This window comes from Periophthalmus magnuspinnatus, chromosome 11 (assembly GCF_009829125.3).
Source record: "Periophthalmus magnuspinnatus isolate fPerMag1 chromosome 11, fPerMag1.2.pri, whole genome shotgun sequence".
Taxonomy (NCBI): Eukaryota; Metazoa; Chordata; class Actinopteri; order Gobiiformes; family Gobiidae; genus Periophthalmus; species Periophthalmus magnuspinnatus.
The window spans coordinates 5060241-5077185 of record NC_047136.2 but is presented as its reverse complement, the minus strand read 5'-3'; the positions used below and the strand labels follow the sequence as shown (position 1 = coordinate 5077185).

General features: G+C 39.6%; 1 protein-coding gene across 1 annotated transcript in view; it reads right to left on the bottom strand.

The window, feature by feature from the left end:
- The window catches only part of csmd2 (CUB and Sushi multiple domains 2), a 367948-nt gene that overhangs the window by 149849 nt on the left and 201154 nt on the right, over positions 1-16945 (bottom strand). Inside the window, exons 6-7 of the mRNA XM_033975230.2 lie at positions 4094-4206; positions 485-562 (exon numbers count right to left, since the gene is read on the bottom strand). Of these exons, the coding sequence (XP_033831121.1) occupies positions 485-562; positions 4094-4206 (191 nt within the window). The remainder of the gene's footprint in view (positions 1-484; positions 563-4093; positions 4207-16945) is intronic.

Sequence of the window (16945 nt, the reverse complement as noted above, 5' to 3'; positions counted from 1 at the left end):
TACTGTGGCATTGTTTCGATTTCGCTTCTGCAACGTCACAAGATTTCCATCCAGTGTTGCATTAATTTTTCACCAAGATGTTGCATTGATGATGGTCGAGTCTGACGCTGCACAAAGCTTCTCCAGCACATCCCAAAGATTCTCAATGGGGTTAAGGTCTGGACTCTGTGGTGGACAATCCATGTGTGAAAATGACGTCTCATGCTCCTGATCCACTCTGTCACAATTTGAGCCCGATGAATCCTGGCATTGTCATCTTGGAATATACCCGTGTCATCAGGGAAGAAAAAATCCAAAAATTGATGGAATAACCTGGTCATTCAGTATATTCAGGTGTCAGCTGACCTCATTCTTTGAGCACAGACTGTCGCTGAACCTAGACCTGAACAACTGCAGGAGGAGAGGACCTATTTGCTTTGTTAAATCCAGGTGCCAGGTTCACGTCATAGCTCATTGGGCCATTTTCAAGTTTCCAAATACTCACAAACTGATATCTTGTGCTGGTTGTCTTTGCTGGGCAGCATCTTCACACCTCTGGACTTCAGCTCTGTCATCTTTTTGACTGTGAAGAAACAGAGAAAACACATAACAAGATGGATGTGATATTTATATTGCAGCTAGCATCTATAATGAAGAATAATACTCTTTCCAAAACACACAGATCTTAACCACAGTCGCGTCTCAAACCCAACAAGGTGGTAACAACATAATTTCCCCAAATAGAAAGCTGTACAAAAAAAACAGCTCAATTCTCCTTAATAAAAAATAAGTCCTGAATTATTAAGTTTGATAAATATTGCACAATAATAGCCTCTAAATAAAAGACTCATTAAAATGCATATTTATTCATCAGTTTCCAAACCACCATCAGCGTTATCTGTACTCCCTTTCACACCCAGTTGCTTTAATTACTCCGACTCTTCTCCACAATGGAACTTTACTTGTTTTGCACAAATGTGTTTTCATCCAGAACCTGCTTTGGGCTCAATACTGAATGCAAATGAACATCTCACCCAATCAGCCAGAACATTATGACCACAATTAAAGACGATTAACTGATTGTCTGATTGTCTGTGTAATCGCTCCGTCGTCCAGGTCTGATTCAAAGCAAAAGACGAAAATTAAATCTGTCAACTGGACAAAATGTTGTTTACAATTTCAGTAAAGTTAGCTCCTCCTTACAGACAGATATAAGGCAGTGTCTAGCAGTAATCTGACCAGAACTGAAGAAGCGGCTTGGACGAGCAGCGAAACGTCTTCACTCCTACAACGATTTGTCCAGTTGACAGATTTAAACTTTGTCTTTCGCTATTTGTCCGGTTCTATATCTGGCATTTTGCTGAAATAGTGTTATTCATATCATCCATTTTCATCAGGGTTTTGAAGGATTTGGCCCATTTTTAAAAAGTTTATGTGAGAAAACTCCAATTTTCTGATTATTTGTGCTTTATGGCAAGGCAAGGGAAGTTTATTTGTGCAGCACAATTCGCACACAAGGTGCTTTACAGAATAAGAAAGACAATAGAATCACAATACAACCAATCAAAATATAAATAATCATCATTAAAATTAACATGAGTGGTCAGAACTTTACACCTCAGTATCTCAAAACAACACAGAACCTTAGACTGTTATAAAAAAGTGGACTAATAAGCTTATCGAGGCTAGCAGTTATAGCGGCTAATCTGCATCCAGCGACCATATTTGGAAATCCAGGGGGCAGGCGCCTAGCAACGAGACTGTCAATCAACCTGTTGCTAAGGGTAATGGGAGCAAACTTGGGGAAAGCAGGCATCTGATTGGTCTGTTATTCATGTTCAGATGTTAAATAGCGAAATAAAAACAGCAGAATCACGTAGAGCAGGTTAATACAAACATTTTAAGACCAAAACTACGAGGTTCATCATAGAAGTTACAGAGAAAAAATGCAATTGCTCACTTCCTATTTTGAATGCAGCGGCTAGCACGTTAGCTATGTCCATTTATATATACAGTCTATGCCCAGAACACAGAAAAAACCTTATAATTCTAAAGAGATATATACAATTTTACAGCTAAATGAACACATGGCGCACTATAAAGATTAGATTTTGCTGGTTTAGACTTGTCGGATGTTCCCAGTCCATAAACTGTCCTAAAAAATGTTATTATGCTTTTACTGTGTCTCCATAAAATGTGAAAGGTGAATTACAACAAAACAAGTTCAGCCATTAAAGTCACACTGTGTAAATCTTGTCGCCATGGAGATGTAATTAACCTTTCTGTCTCCGTGATAATGTTACGATCTGCGCAGAGAAGCAACCGTGCCATTAAGAACAGGCTACGTGTGTTTTCAAGGTATTTTTGAGCAGTTTCTAAGTTTATACTGCGGGATATTTCAGGTGCCGTAATGAAATCGCCATAGAGACAAGCAGGTGGCAGACCCTCCAGCGTAAAATACTTTCTCGGCTTGCTGAAAAGGCTTTGAGGAAAAAGCTTTCAGTTGCATTTTATAGACGGCACAACATGGGAAGCACTTGGGATGAAAAGGATAATCAGCCATATTCACTCAGGATCACTCCAACCAATGAGCCGAGAGCCGGGAATCGTGGGAATTTCCATGAGTGAAGCCATATGGGGGTGGGATGAAGGGGCGAGAGAGGTGCTTAATCTAATTAAAGTATAAAAGCCCCATTTCTGTGTGATCTCCTAAACATATTTATCCAACATTCAACCTGTAATCCCGCAGACTCCTCCCCGTTCCTCCCCGTTGCGTGCGCTCCTGCTCCGTTTCCCAGTTCGACGAGGGGAAGTGGTCCTTGGAGATGGCTTCTACTGGGGAAAGCGTAATCCTTTTTTCCCAAGCTTATCCCTGACACCTGAACCTCCCACAGTAATGGACCAAAACTTAATCAAAATAAAACTGAGAAAGGATTGTGTTTGCTTTTATTAAGAGTTTGACCTGTTATATAAGACGTTTTCTATGCATCTTTTGATTTAAAATAGTCTATAAATACACTACAGATTCATTTCATGTATATTAAATAAGTTATATTAAGAGTAAAATAGATTAAATATAGTTATGTTATCCGTCCATTCTCTAGTTGTTCTCAAACTATGCGTTGCAACACTGGAATTTACTCACATGGGACATTTAAAGGTTCTTTTATCTTACGGCAAAACTACAAACATAAAGTATCATTGTGTTCAGTGGTGGAAGAAGTACTAAACACAGTATAAGTACAGATACCTGAGTGAAAGTAAAAAGATACCGCACCAAAAAAATACGTAAAATTATCACATGAAAAAACTACTGTCTATTTTGTGGTCTAAAAACAAGCACATCAGTGAGGGAATGTAACAAATGTAAGTGAAAGTATTAAAGTACCTGTTTAAACATGTACTTTAAGAGTAAAATGTACACATTTTTGCCTCAGCCTCAGCAGCAGCAATAATAAAAATACTTTAAGAAAACAGAAAAGAATTCTACAGAAATTAAAACGATTCTTAGAAAATGGTAAAATGCTAATGTTACTTTTCAGGTAATGTGTCTGCAGAGGTGGACGGAGTACACAGTGTTGTTACTTAAGTAGAAGTACAGATATACAGGTCAAAAGTTACTCAAGTAAAAGTACTCATCTTTGTTACTTGAGTAAAAGTACAGATACAGGGGTAAAACATGACTCAAGTAAAAGTATCACATGAAGAAAAGTAAAACTACTACTACTACAAAACAAATCACTTTCTAAAATTTTAGTTTTGCTCGAAGCTGAAGCTTGAACTCGAAAACTTTAGTCAGGATGTTTCCACAAACGTGGTAAAAATAACACCTGAAATCATATAAAAAGTACTTTTTACTTTTCAGTCCTGTTCTAAAAAGTAGAAAGTACAGATACTGCTCTCAAATGTAGTGAAGTAAAAGTAAGAAGTATCCACTGTAAAATGTACTTAAGTAAAGTACAGATACCTTCATTTTTTACCACTTTTACGTTTGCGTTCAGCTTGTTTTTAGGCTCTGGGGGTAAAAGTTCGACTACGACCGGTGTCCTCTTGATGACACTGTATAATCTGTTGTATATACGGTAAATAAATCCGCGTCTGAGCTGCGTCTCACCTTGGTACTGAGCGCTGAAGCCTCTCATCTTGTGGTTCCCGTCAGACGTAAAATGCAGTCGGAGCCAGTTCTTGCTGCTGATGATGGGAGACGGAAGGTTTGGGCCCGTAAACCTGGACAGACAAAAACAAAAAGAAGATTATTATGAATTCAAATGTCAACAGAAGCATAAAACATGAAAAATACAGCCACAGTCCATCAACTCCTGAAGAATGAGTCTGCAGTAACAAGATGGAAGATGAAACTAATAAAACACCACACCGCAAAAGCCTCGGCGCATTAACTACACTGTAACACTCTGCTATTTTAGCGACGCAGGGCCAGGGCCGTACGCAGAAATAAGGGGGTCCTGGGCAAGACGCTGCACGTGGGCCCCCCTCTAATAGGCCGTACATTTCAGACTATAAGCCGTTACTTTTACCACACTTTGAACCCTGCGGCTTATACAACGGTGCGGCTAATGTATAGATTTTTACTGGCTAATGGCCACCGGGGGCGCTCTCTAGCAGTAAATGCAAAAGTGAGACAGATGTGGGGAAAGATTATGCACTGAAGAATAAACTAGTTTTGTCATTTTGCGCATCATGCACACACCTGCATCATGGAAAACACACAAATAAATGTACATGATGTCGCTTTTAAGTTAAAGACAATGGATCTGTGCATCAAAGAAGGAAATAGAGCCGCTGCACGTAAGTTTGGCATCAGTGAACCGATGGTGCGACGGTGGAGGCAGCAGCGGGAAGAAGTTAGTCAATGTAAAAAGACGACAAAAACTTTCAGGGGAAATAAAAGCAAATGGCCCGTGTTGGTGTTTTATTTTCTAAACCTGCAGGTATGTTCATCCTGTGTTGATGTCGTGTTGGTGCTCATTTTCAGACACAGAAAAAACTGTCTTTCTGTGTAAATATCTTATGTCACAACATGAAAACCTGCGGCGTATATTCAAGTGCGGCCTATATATGTACAAATTTGATGTTCTTTTCAAATTTAGCTCCAAAATTTACGGTAAATCAACAGGAAAAGGGTCAAATTCTGCGTCCTTAAGACAACAGACCCCCTCTTTTCCACCCTTTCAACTCCCTTGTATGCAGTATTTTTAGCTTTGACTTGTTATATCGCAGTAAGATTAGTATTTTATTTGTACTTTTTGTATTTGTTTGTATTTACCGGTGTGTGTACTCGTGTTACTCTTGTGCCTGGACAGCGCAGTCTCCAGCTCCACAAACTCACGGCACATTTAGTTCAAGGACAAACTGTTGACTTCCACTAATGCTATGCCTCATTAATGTATAAAATCAATGTAATGACTACCTTGTGGCAGAGAGCGCGTTCTCTCTCGCTCTTCCTCACTTTTTCCCCCTCGTTCTTCGTCTCTTTCTCTCACTCTTTCTTTCTCTTCCTCTCTTTTCTTTCTTTTTCTCTTTCTTACTTTTACTTTCCTTCTCTCCCACTCTGTCTTCCTCCCTTTCTCCATCTCTCTCTTTCTCTCTTCCTCCCCTTTCTCCATCTCTATATCGCTCTCTTTCTCCCTTCCTCTCTCTTCCACGCTTTTTCTCTCTCTAACTCTCTCTTTCTCCCCTTCTTTCTTTCTCCCTTTCTCTTTCGCTCTCTTCCACCCTTTCTCTCTCTTCCACAGTGTCTCTCTCTATCTCCCTCTCTTTCTCTCTGTCTCACTCTTTTACCTCATTCTCTGTTTCTCTCTTCCTACCTTTCTCTCTCTCTTTCTCGGTTCCTTTCTTTCTCACCCATTCTCTACCTCACTCTCTCTCCCTCCATTTCTAACACTCTCTCTTTTCTCTCTTCCTCCTTTTCTTTCATTCTATCTCTCTCTTCCTCCTTTAGTTTGTCTATTACTAAAGCTCACTGTTAGTAAAAGCTCATCTCTCTTCCTCCCTCCCTCTCTTCTTTCTCTCTTTCCCTCTCTTTAGTTTCTCTGTTAGTAAAAGCTCATCTTTCTCTCTTCCTCCCTCTCTTCTCTTCCTCTCTTTCCCTCTCTTTCTTTGGTTTGTCTGTTAGTAAAAGCTTGTCTTTCTCTCTTCCTCCCTCTCTTCTCTCCCTCTTTTTCCCTCTCTTTCTGTGTTTTGTCTTTCTGTAAAAGTTCGTCTTTCTCTCTCCCTCTCTCTCTTCTCTTCCTCTCTTTCTTTGGTTGTCTGTTAGTGAAAGCTCGTCTTCCTCTCTTCCTCTCTCTCTCTTCTCTTCCTCTCTTTCTCTCTCTTTCTTTGGTTGTCTGTTAGTGAAAGCTCGTCTTCCTCTCTCTCCCTCTCCTCTCTTTCCCTCTCTTTCTGTGTTTTGTCTTTCAGTAAAAGTTCGTCTTTCTCTTCTTTGTCTCTCTCTCTCCCTCTATTTCTTTAGTTTCTCTGTTAGTAAAAGCTCGTCTTTCTCTCTTCCTCCCTCCCTCTTCTCTTTCCCTCTCTTTCTGTGTTGTCTTTCAGTTCTTTCTCTTCTTTGTCTCTCTCTCTTCTCACCTGCCTGTGTTTGGTACAATATGGTATAATTATGTGCTCCATCGTTTAAAGTCAGGGGTAATTATAACCACATACACAGCCCAGAGTGAAACTGTAGTACTCTGTGTCAGAACGACGACTTTATTACACATTTAGACACATGTAGGCTTCACTTTGCCACAATGTCCCGCAGTAGGGCATTAAAACTATTTATACTGCAAAGAAAACACCTTGAATTTAGAGCCGACTTCCATATTTGGAAACTGGAGCGAGGCTGTTGAAGGTAACGCCTCTTACCATAGCAACGCTGTCAATCAAACCTGTTGCTAACGCTAGCGGGCGTGACCTCAGGACAAGAAAACGCCCGATTTGTCAGTTATTAATGTTTATATCTTGAAAACGAACATTTTAAGAGGAAAATAATGAGCCAGGGGGGTGATGTTTTATCAATATCAAAGTAAATTGGAGCCAGAAACGATGGAGCAGGAAGTGCACCCATCATGCTAGCTGTTTAGCCATGTCCATTTATATAAAAATGTATTAATTTACATCGATAAAAATAAGTTAAACGTCATATTGTGGACATTCTAGGCCAGGGATGTCTGAACTTTTTTCACAGAGGGCTGTATACTGAAACATTTGAAGCGGAGGGAGACATTGTACGTTTAATAAGACTTAAGATTATTTTTTAGGTCTGTGTCACAATGCGATGTGATGTTATTCAGGTTATAGAAGTAGAATCTCTTCAGTTTGGAGTAAAAAACATTTCCTGATCAACTGGGCCAGTTAAGGAGGAGGCATAGGACCAACAAAAATCAGTCTGCGGGCCGCATTTGGCCCCTGGGCCGTAGTTTGGACAGCCCCGTTTTAGGCAAAGCAATAACACGTCAATGGAGATAACACACGCCAGCACCAGAAAAGTTCCACAGTCCACTTTTGAATCCTACACAAACACATTTAAACATCTCATAATCCTAATGACGCACAAAAAAACAAAAATTACTAACAAAACTCTTATTATAGCGAAGGCAATTAATCAGTTATTCCTTAATGAATCTTTATTATGTCATAGTCACACACTCAGACTTTTTAAATGCAAACGCGCTGTAAACAACTTTTAATCCAATAAAAAAATGGTGGGCATCCAAACTCGCCATTACCGCTTTAAAACGCTTTGGTAAGTCACAGTTTGCAGACAGATAAAAGGCTTTGTGATATGTATGCTAATGGGGACTTCTGCTTACCCCAGATTCCTTCAGTGGTTTAGACTCGAGTCATCTGGGGACACACGAGCTTAAATGCCAACGCACACGGTTGTGTACTTTTGCTCTATGCTAGCAGCCAACGAGCGGAGCATCAATTCTCATTCCCCGGTTTTCTAAATGACATTTTCGTAGTTCATCTCCCCACCTGTTTTCATCGTACACACAACTATTATTACTAATGCGATCCAGATACGCGAGGTGGAAATGGAGGTTTTGGCTAAAGAAGAAGAGGCTAAATAACAAAAAAAAGAGGCAAAAAGTTAAAAGGGTACACAGCAGATTATTTTTTTGCAAGCTAATAACCGCTGTGCCGTGAATGAGGAATATTTTATGCCTCAGGGAGAAGTAATAAAACTATTTTAATAGCTTCTACAAATCACTGCAGTTACAAAATGTAGATGTACTTAATGTTCCGTTTCTGTTCGGGGTGACCTGCGCATAGATTAAGTTGAGTTGGTGTGGGAGCAGAGTACACCTTTTTTTATTATTATTATTATAGTTAAAAAAAACAACAAAGGAACAGAATTTTGTAGCGTTTTTGTTATTTTTATATGATCTCATGGTTTGGGTTGTGCAAAGAGTCACAAAAGTCAAGATTTAATAAACATTGGGCACTGATTAAAGGATGTAGCAACACTAACAAAAAAAAAGTACATATTTTTACATATTTTTTACATATTTTTACATATTTTGCCAATAAAACCTAGTGTTAGCTATAGATTGTGTATATATAAATGGACATAGCTAACCTGCTAGGCGCCGTATTTCATATTGTCTATCTTTATTGACTCCGGCACTTCAAGAATCCTCTGCACAACCCACTCGGCGATGTACAGCCTCGCCGCAGTCTCTATGGTAACCAGCAGCAAACGAGACATACGCTGGGCTTTTTCTACCAGATATGATCTATAGCAACAGTCGCTAACATATGTCTTTTTTTTTTTTTCTCCGATTGTCAAACTCGTCGAAGTAAAGACGCTTGAAATTCTGACTAGAAAATGTTCGAGAAACCGAGGGTGTCCTAACGGCGGGCTCATCGCTTCATCTTCATCTCTCCGTCTTCCCGAGTTGGATGCGCATTTTAAATTTCATGCAGATTTGTCTCGAGTCTATTTCCGTTTTGTTGTCCGTGGTGTGACTCAGACTTTTGATGAGCGTCCAATAAACATGCAATCAGAGTGTGTTTTAGGCAGAGCAAGGTGAGAGATAGTGAAGCTGACAAAATGGTGCTGAGGAGAGAGCGTGCTGCGCAAGTCAATCACACGATAATGAAAATATCTGTATTGTGTTAAGCAGCAAAAACCTTAATTTACAACAGTCCAAAGCTCAGGTAAACAAGGAGGGACGTGGAGGAAGTGAGGCTGTGACAAAGCATTGATTTCAGGTGATAGATGCCAGTAATGTACAGTATCACGGTACACTTTGATTGAAATACTTTTTGCATGTATCAGTGGTGGATGAAGTACTCAGTTTTGTTAAGTAAAAGTGCAGATGCAAAGGTAAAAAGTTACTGAAGTTAAAGGAAAAGTATCACATGAAAAAATCAACTTAAGTACCTGTTTAAAAATGTACTTTAACCTCCTGAGACCCGAGCTCTTGCATGACCTGCTTTATTAATTTCTCTTTGTTATTTGGGCTGACTGGGACCTGATGAGTCTAAATACAAAGAATTATCTTTTTACATTATGTAGTTTCTCAATCAAATGTCCTCATATGTGACATTTTACTCATTTTGAAAAAACATTTGAATAATGATTTTGCAAAAACTATTTATTAAGACCCTGAACACAGCAACATTTGTCCTGAGTAAAAACAAAATGAGAAACAACAATTGTGCCTCTTGGAACAATGTGTCTCATGTGAAGAGCTGCAGACAGGAGCAGGAAGAAAAACAAAATATTAAAATTAAACATTCTAAACTGTTAAAAATGAATATATATAATACATTTACATTGTTGCTGTTCTTGTTGCTGTTATTCTTCATCTAATAATTTGCATTGTGGCCTAGACAAGCCAAAAACGTGGTGTCCACATATGAGGACGCCAGGTCTCAGGAGGTTAAGAGGAAAAAGTAAAAGTATTTAAGTTAAAGGCTTAAATGTACTGATTTAAAAATGATACATATTTTGTTCAACAGTTGCAATACGGATCAATTTCTTAGTTTTTCTTATGAATTTTGTGTATTTATTTTTGTTTGCTTAAAGCCGAAGCTTGAACTCAAAAACTTTAGTCAGGATTTTACGACGAACATGGTAAAAATAACCCCTCAAATAATATAAAAAGTAGTTTTTACTTTTCAGTCCAGTTAAAAAATGTAGTGGAGTAGAAAGTACAGATACTGCTCTCAAATGTAGTGAAGTAAAAGTAAATAGAATTCACTGTAAAACCTACTTAAGTAAAGTACACACACCTAAAACTTTTACTTTAGTACAGTCATTTACTACTCTTATTTTACTAGGGATTCAAGGATTATGTTATGAACAAAGAGGCGACATTTTTTCAATAGAAAGTGAATTGGAGACAGAATCGGAACATGGCGGCTAGCGGGTTAGCCATGTCCTTTTATAAATACAGCCTATGGTCAATACTCAAAGTGAAATGCAGCAGCCAAATGAAGCTTTTCGCTGAGTTTCAGATGGCGTCACAACTTTCCATAGACTAATTATGTTTAATACAGATGGGGTAATTAAAATAAATTTGGTTAAAATGTAGACTTTTGTTGGAATACAGCAAGTTCTTGGGTCCATTCACTAATGGAAATGATCAGGTTTTTACTTTTCAGTGTTGTTCCAAAGTGTAGTGGAGAAGAAAGTACAGATACCTCTCTAAAATGTAGTGAAGAAAAAGTAAAAAGTATCCCCTGTAAAACCTACTTAAGTAAAGAAGATGCCAAAAACCTTTATTTAAGTACAGGAATTTACGACTTTTACTGTGTTACCTTCCATCACTGTGAGTAATAATAGTATATTTAATTCAAGGGACAGAGCAAAAACATCTTGTCGGGCCTGTATTACATGTTTTCTTTATGACAAATGCACTTTACACACTTCATAAGAGCGTCCTCCTGCACTGGGCTGACCCTTAACACCTCAGTTTAACGCCCACGTGAAGAGAGAAAAAGATAAAAAATGAGAAAATCTTTTGTTAAACTTATACGACAACTACGGGTATAAAGCGTCAAAGTGTCTTGCTCGAGTACAGACTTACACTGAGCATCTAAGCTCCTTGACATGATATAAACTACAGTGAATTCTTACAAAATGCGTTTTTTAATGTTATTTTGTACCAACGCCACGACATTATAAGCCAAACAATGGAATACAAGCAGCCTCTGTGAGAAGACGCCTTGTCAAATCCCCAGGGCAAACTCTCATTGTCACATTACAATGCAAAGGGTGAGAAATACTGAGCTCAATCTCAATCTATTTACGTAGCCGTGGGTCGCGTAGAGACGTCCAGACAGCTATGTGATGTGTCTCATTTCATTCTCTGCGCCTTGGAGCGTTTTGAACCGAGGTCATCATCATCATTAAGACATTCACTGGCTTCCTGGAGAAACTGAGCATACTTCCTGTTGGAATTGTATCGCTGCATATCGTCAAATGTGCTGGAAAGGGCGGAGTCTCAAGTCATAGGTCACTACTAGAGCAGCAGAGTTGGACACAGTGGTTTTCTCTACATTTACAATCCTTCTGTGTGACTGCTGAATAATATGACCATGCAATTTGACCTACACGGAGGTCCCCAACCACCGGTCCCTTACGCATTTACTACCGGGCCGCACAAAAACAGTAAATAATTTATCAGTGACCACATCTTCTACGACGTAACTTTCGTCTGTCCCTCATGACACGCTAATAAGCTCGTCCGTAGATATATAATGACAAGCTTGATAGGAAATCGCCACAGAAATCCATGTGATATAACGGCGAGTTTATTAAATCTGTGGTAGATCTGCTCTTGTCTCCGCGATGACGTATCACGTATAATGCATCAGACACGACGCACAAAAGTAGAGCCACAAGCGAGTGAAAATGAGCCAAAACATGAGCTTTTTTGCAAAGGGGGAAAGGCCAACTGAGAAGACAGAGGAGGAGACTACGACCTCCAAGAAAAAGCTAAATTTAACAGACAATACCAGGAGTCTTACTTAAAATATGGGTGATCCACTTAACTTATTTTTGCCATATTTTCTGCCACGTGTAGAAGGCCGGTCTGTGAAAATAAAACCTACATTATTCCGGTCCATGGTACAAAAAAGGTTGGGGACCCCTGCCCTTACAGATATTTAACAACAGCTTGTTAAATATCTGTTATTGGGTCTAAACCAGGCATGCCCAAACTGTGGTCCGGGGGCCAAATGCGGCCCTCAGACGAGTTTTTCTTGGTCCTCAAGCTTCCAGGTGAAATGGCCCATAATTTAAACAGTACTTTTTACTGCACATTTCTGAAAATCTACTTTAACAAGCCCATATCAAATATTTAACATGTCTCTTTGAGGATGTAAGCGTGAATAAAGGTCTAGTGGTTCAGTCTAACTTGTAATATTAACACAGATTTGAAGTATTTACTGTATCGGCGACCAGTCTATGGCCCTCAATCGACTCTTAGCTTCGTCTGTGTTTTTATATATGGCCCTTAATAAGAAAAGTTTGGACACCCCTGGTCTAATCCCTACATCAGAACTATAACTATACCTATTAAATTCACAAGTTTGGTAGGTCAGCTACACTTAAAATATTTACTTATGCACTTATCAATACCACAGTCACCCATAGTGTTCAACTCCAGTCAAATGAAGCTGATCAGGCTCAACCGTTACATGGGCGAATTCAGAGCAGAGTTCCACGTTTGGAATTCTGACAGCGAGTATCATAGCAACCAAAGAGCCAATCCGGAGCGAGGCTGTTGAGCGTAAAGCCCCTTCCTGTGCGCAACGCTGCAAAAAAGGCAACTTATCGGTCTGTTATTAATGTTTATAGTTTAATTTACGAACAAAACAGCGAAATAAGAAAAAAAAAAAACAGGATTATGTAGAGCATATTAAGATGAACATCGGCTTCTAGCGGCTTAGCTATGTCCATTTATATATCCAATCGATGATAAATACTCAAAGTGAAATATAGTAGCCAAATAAACACTTATGCTGAGTTTCACTTAACTTTCTATAGCCCAGTTATGATTAATACACATGGGGCAGTGAAAATGAATAAAAAAAATTGTTAAAACGCAGATCTTTGTGGGAATACAGCAAGTTCTTGGGTCCAGTCACTACTAGAAATGATCAGGTTCAACAACTGTGAATTTACCTTTTGGATATTTAAAAAAAATACCATGTAATTAATAAAAAAAAGACTAACTCTTACCCCCAACTGGGAGTATGAAAACCGCCCGTAACACTTTAACCACAGTGTAATGCTAATAAACTTGAGAACTGGCAAAATGTGAATGTATTTTCCACACCTCTCCAAAAACAAAATGGAGTTTAGAGTGTCTGGGCATACTGCTTCTGCTCTGACCTTCAGCTGTAACCAAGAGCGGTTTCAGAACAGGCTTTTTCAAATGAACTCTGGCGCCCCTAAACACAACGCCGAATCGCTCAGTGACGGCTTCAAACAAACAACTGACCCGGCTGTGAAATTCATGATACTATGAGGTGAGGCCTGAAGATTAAGAATAGCCTTTAGGGTGTTTTTTATCTCCTGCTGCTCTGGAGAGGAAGTCCAACCAAGAAAGAAAGAGATTGAAACTTTAGAGCGGTCAAGCCTTGAACCGCAGTGCTGAGCCAAGCTGTATACTTCTAGCTTATAGACACACCAACCGAGCGTCTGTTCTACTTCCTGTCTCACACCGCATTTATTATTAATGTTTAAGACCTCTGGCCCCATCAGAAAGCCTTGTTAAATCTTCAGAGACATCCTTTTCATGCTGTTTCCCCCCGATTGTACTATAGAATATGGGCAAATGCTTCAAGAGGTTACTACAGGGAGACAAGCAACAACTATAATCTATAGTATCTGACTTTGTTTCACTTTCATCTTAAAAAACTTCCGGCACTTTGGTTTGAGAAACTTAACAACAGCAAAAGGCATCAGAAAGTTTGAAAGGGAACATGTGACGTTTGGTGGTGCTCTCTCCGTAAAAAAAAAAAACTTCAAACAGATGTGGTCTATAGGAGACAGGACACGCAAACATCTCTGGTATGGGTGCGTTTTGCTTTAAGGGAAAACTTCAGGTACGTGCGCCAAAAAATGTGTTAAAGTTCAACTCCAAACACAAGCAAAATGTTCGACTTAACGCAGCTTTTAAACATGTTATCGTTACCTTCGTATTTACTCTCTCAAAGTTATATTTGGAGTGATTCGTGCGTGTTCGAGCAATCTTTAATCGCTTATTTTCCAGACGCCATATTTCAGATCAATCCTCGTTTTTTACCACCACGCTGCGGTACACGCCCACTGTACGCGGTGTGCTACTAACTTTGTTCTCGTAGGATTCAGCAGGAGTGTAATCATTTCAGTACAAATGAGAAAAAATCCACTGCTTACTAGTGTAATGTAAAGCTACCCATAGGGGGTGTCGACAGCTACACGGCGCTTTGTTTACGGCGATGTCACCTCCCATTGAGCAGCGCAGCTTGTTTTCAAGACGCCATATTGCAGATCGATGGTCGTTTTCACCGCCACGGGTAAACGGATACTGTGACGTACTTACCGTATTTTCCGGAATATAAGTCGCACCAGCTAAAAAATGCAAAATTATGAAGCAAAAAAAAAACATATTTCACATATAAAATGCATCTGAGTAGAAGTCGCACCCCTAGCCAAACTACGTGCTACTAAACGTCCGGAAAATACAATACTTCATTCTTCAATTTCAGTGATACGCGCAGGATTCGGCAGCGCTGTGCAGTAATTTTAGTACAAATGCAAAATAAAATCCGCTACTTGCTAGTGTGATCTGCATCTATCCGTAGTAGAGATCTACATCACCACGGCGCTTTGGTTTTGATGACATTTACGGCGACATCAGCTCCCATTGGGCACCGCAGTTTTCTAACGCGGAAATTAGCGGCCATGTTTGTTTTATTAAGCCGTTTTAGATAAATATTGCGCTTTAAAATGTGCAAGTTATAACATAATAGTCCACGGGTGTCATAGATTATAACTGTAGAGCGACACAAGCGCAATGAGTCTGTTTTAATGCAGTTACTACAAAATGCAAAGGCTGTCGGTCAAAACCTTAACACCTGGAGACTCTGTGCCAAATTAAGATTATAGCCAGGGTTAAGGTACACTTTATTGTCCCTGCATTTGACCCATTCTTCAACGCCACGGGAGAAACTGTGAGAAGCAGTGGTCAGACCGATCTCTAGACCTTGTGCTCAGTTTGGCCAGGGCTACAGTAGATTGAGGACTGCACACTGCCTTCTGAAACAAGACTTGAAGTAAAGTAAAGTCGCTCTTAGGTAGAATACTTCCGCTTTGAGTTCATATCCTAGTACTTCAATGTCTGTACAAGATAAAAACAAACAAACACTGAACTATCAAACTGAAGAATAAAACTGAGAACATCTTCCATTAACCGTTTTCTCTAGAACGGATCATTCTCCAGAGGTGGTTTACCGATTGGTTTTCGATACAATTCAAAAGCGGCTTTGCGAAATAAACCTTTTTAAAACATTTTAGTCCAAATTTTTAAACCACCGATAACTGTTACCCCAGTAAGTAAACCCAGGCACTGTTCTACTGGCAGGACTGTAGCTCAACTTGAGATTAGTTTTGCAAAAAAAAAGATATAACACATACAAATATCCATGAGCGAAAGTGTGTAGAAGAAAATCAGAAACCCATGGCTGGAAGATTGGGGCATATTAGCAAACGTAATGAAAAAAGTCATTCAAAAGTGAACCTGTCCCAAAGCGAGAACGAGGGACTCAGACTGTGACCTTATTAATTCTTTTAGCCAAACCAATTGTGAGTATATTAGAAGGCAATCGTGCTCTATAACCTTTTCCTGAACCAAAACGTGATGGTGACTTTGGAAAGCGTTTCGATAAGGTCCGTAAATGAAACCACGGCCAAAAAAAAAACGGCGTAGCTCCATTCATGCTAGTTAAGAATTTATAGCTTCTTGTTCCACAATTGATCCCTGCGTCTGTGTGATTTATGAGACTTGCTCTGAAAAGTCAAGGTGGATGTAGGCAAAGTCACATGGAGCAGTGCGGTGGGTTTCGATGCTTCTTGTGAATGGACCGGGCGACGACGCAGATCGAGGAGTAGATAGATGGACCGTTCACTCTAAGGACGTAGGAAATAAATATGTTTGTGTTCTGCAGAAATGGGCTCGTAGAGTGTGCTGCTCGCCTGCACCTGATGCCGTTCTGTTGGGACGTTTGCGGTGATGTGAAAAGGAAAGTGATAACAAGACGGGCGATTTGTACGTCATGGTGTGAATCGAGGAGTGAATACGGAGCCGGTAATTATGAACGTCAACCAGTGATAACAAAGAAATATGGTTTATAAACACAAAATACAGTTGCCCCTCACTATACCGCAGTTCAACTTACTGCTTTTGCGGATTTTTTTGGTGCAATTTTACACACTTTTTTACAGAATATGAAGAGTTTCCTCCGTGCCGTGTCTCCTGTACAGTACAGAATGTGTTCAGACAAATTTACATAAACGTTGGATCGCAGTGTGACTCTGAAGTGCTGTACGTTTGCAATTTGTTTTCTCCCCGACAAAACCCACAATGTCGATGAAACGTTCTGCACCGACAAAGACGCCTACGAAGGTTTGAACTTTGAGAGAGTTTAAACGAGAGAGTAATGTGAGAAAATGTTAACGCCTGTGTGAGGAAAGTGTATAAAGTGTGTGGTGAGGGGTTTTAAAGACAAAAACATATAGAATAAGTGTAAAAAATAAAGCTGATACTTCACGGATTTTGCCTCTTGCAGGTTATTTTCAGAACGTAACCCCCGCGATAAACGAGAGACCAATGTATACCACAAAACTCTACTCTGTCCTTCATCGCAACTTGATTTCAGCGTAATTCAGTGAAAATTTGCGTTGTTACCGTAGCAACTGACAATTCTAAAGCATTCCATCTATCACTGTGTTGTGTGAGTGGTAAAAAGT